The sequence below is a fragment of the Coenobita brevimanus genome, chromosome 78 (assembly GCF_032717465.1).
Source record: "Coenobita brevimanus isolate Jiangsu-jjx chromosome 78, ASM3271746v2, whole genome shotgun sequence".
Classification (NCBI taxonomy): domain Eukaryota; kingdom Metazoa; phylum Arthropoda; class Malacostraca; order Decapoda; family Coenobitidae; genus Coenobita; species Coenobita brevimanus.
In genome coordinates this window covers 43,980,251-43,983,500 of record NC_137031.1, presented here as the reverse complement: position 1 = coordinate 43,983,500, position 3,250 = coordinate 43,980,251, and the positions used below count along the sequence as shown (strand labels likewise).

General features: G+C 44.5%; 1 protein-coding gene across 1 annotated transcript in view; it reads right to left on the bottom strand.

Moving 5' to 3' along the window:
- The window catches only part of LOC145408826 (mitochondrial amidoxime-reducing component 1-like), a 161,341-nt gene that overhangs the window by 156,384 nt on the left and 1,707 nt on the right, over positions 1–3,250 (bottom strand). The window contains exons 3-4 of the mRNA XM_080279470.1: positions 2,627–2,749; positions 826–1,002 (exon numbers count right to left, since the gene is read on the bottom strand). Coding sequence (XP_080135596.1) covers positions 826–1,002; positions 2,627–2,749 — 300 coding nt within the window. The remainder of the gene's footprint in view (positions 1–825; positions 1,003–2,626; positions 2,750–3,250) is intronic.

Genomic DNA, 3,250 nt, shown 5'->3' with positions numbered 1-3,250 from the left:
CACACACACACACACACACACACACCCACACACACACACACACACACACACACACACACACACACACACACACACACACACACACACACACACACACACACACACACACACACACACACACACACACACACACACACACACACACACACACACACACACACACACACACACACACACACACACACACACACACACACACACACACACACACACACACACACACACACACACACACACACACACACACACACACACACACACACACACACACACACACACACACACACACACACACACACACACACACACACACACACACACACACACACACACACACACACACACACACACACACACACACACACACACACACACACACACACACACACACACACACACACACACACACACACACACACACACACACACACACACACACACACACACACACACACACACACACACACACACACACACACACACACACACACACACACACACACACACACACACACACACACACACACACACACACACACACACACACACACACACACACACACACACACACACACACACACACACACACACACACACACACACACACACACACACACACACACACACACACACACACACACACACACACACACACACACACACACACACACACACACACACACACACACACACACACACACACACACACACACACACACACACACACACACACACACACACACACACACACACACACACACACACACACACACACACACACACACACACACAGTACAAATAATAAAATAAAATAAAAATACACACTTGCTGCTAATGACGGTGGCGCGGGAGATGGCTGCATTGAAGTCTATTGTGATGCTGCTGTAGTCAGGGTGGCTGAGGGTGAGAAACAATCTCGTCAGGTCCGCCTTCACCCTCAGCAGTTGCCCCGACTGGCGCCCCGTCACGAAGGCACCATTCTCCAGTACCACCATGAACGACCTACCAAACGTAAGTACTGGTACGAAATCTTTCATAACAGGTAGTCACCATACGTCTTGTCGCCTTTCCTGCTATTCACTCCATGCATTTTGAAAACCAGTGTGGTAAATCCGTAGCAAGTGACACCGATTACTTCATATGGCCTTAGATCAATGTCATAAGTAACATTTACTTCAAGTCTACCACACTGTATCTTCAGAGTCCATGAAGGAACAGGCAGGAGAGGCTGCAGGACTTACTGCCGACTGTAATTATCCCCTTGAATCCGCTGACTATTTTATTCCAGCTAATTTTTTTCGGTTTTATTCAGCTCGAGAGACTTCCCGAACTGGAGGGTTTATACACATCCTTCATCAACTTCTGCAGAACAAGAGATCCTTCCCAAGTTGAATAAAATCAACCGAATGTCGCAAGAAATACGTTGGAAAATAAGTCATGGGACTAAGGACTTACTTCCACTGTAACGTCTTTCTGCATCTTATTTTGGCAAGTATTTTTATTACCACAGGAAGGTTCGTGGTTGTGAAAGGATTAATGATGACATGTCTTCCCTTACTGGAATACAGTCGTCCGGAGATAATTTTTAATTTAAAATAATAGCACCATACTTAACCACTTTAGCCCCATGAAGTCTCACTGCATTTTTGCCATTCCTTAGTATTTTATTCTACTTAGGAGATAATTTTTCCAACCTGATGGCTAATATATACCCTCAGTAAACCCCTTCAATACAGCAGGCCTTTTCCAAGTTGCATAAAATCATAATTTAACAGCAAGGTTAAACTAGAAAGGACGTTGCCCGAAATCAGAAATTTACGGGATTGAGGACAAATTGAACATCCCTAACAGGATGGGCAGAGACGAGAGAGGCTAGACGATGAGGCGTCCGTGGTGTTTGAGAAAAGGACTAAGGTAAACCAGGCTGGACTGAGGGTGCCCATGATACACAGTAAGTGATATCTACCCCAACCAGGGTCTTCACAGTCCCACCAACCTGCCTCATCAGCTGTAACGAAAGACATCGCAGAACAGCAACACACAAATCACAACAAAACACATCACATCTCATATTATCCTCAGGCACAAAACCCCAGCCTGACCTTTCACGTTCTGTCCTGTTATTAGATTCCATTTACTGCCCAGTCCTGCCTTTGCATGCCACTCACTTGACCTGATCAGTCTAATCATCAAGCGCCACTGACCTACTCCACATTTACCAAGAGGGCCAGCGGTGAGTACAACTGTGTGGTCATAATAACGAGCTTGTATTCCTGGGTTCGAATCCCATTGTATAGGGATTTTGGTGTTTGAGAATGATACCTTCTTGTGGTCCTACTGATATAACTGGGGAAGCTCACTTGCCTGGTTATACAAAAGTCCTTCAACTATTTTCCTATCCCCCGAAAGAAAGATGATGGCAGAAGGGCAACTTAAGCCTGTAGTCTATCGGGTTCAAATTTCACATGAGTGGGGTTACTACTACTACTACTACTACTACTACTACTACTACTACTACTACTACTACTATTACTACTACTATTACTACTACTACTACTACTTCTACTATTACTACTACTATTACTACTACTACTACGACCACTACCATTACTAGGAGGTCACTAACCTGTCCTCTAGCGTGTTGTGAGCGAGACCCTGGACCTTTGCAGTTGCCCAGTCCAAGCTAATCGCACGCCCACTCTTGATAGGGTAAATATATAGCCCTACCACCTCCCCAGCCTCCTCCCACCTGGAATACAATTATCATCACCACCATCATTTCCCTTCTGGCATTTTCGTCGCACATTAACTCATGCTCCCTTCTGTTAATATCCCCAGTTGTGTTTTAGCGACCTGAGTTTAAGGAAGGAAACTGTCATCAAGTGAGGAGACACTAAACACACTATATTACATGAATCATTTTTGTGGCTTCTGCTGCATTTTATCCATTCATATTTACGGCGTGTCAACCACTTTAAACATCGATATGTTAAATATTCTCATGTGTGGCCACAGAAACATATAAAGCCTCTCACCCTAGGAATACTAGTAACCAGAAGAAAATAAGAAATATAAGATTAAATAATAAGGAAAACTGTCCCCTGAAAGTGCAGTCAGTTACTAAGGTCTATTCGCCTCTCCCTACCTCTTTCATTGCTGGATACATAGACGCTTGAATGTGACGTTGACTGAGGTGGATGTCATCATTCATCTGTTGATGATACTGTGCACCTTTGTCCACTGCATTTCC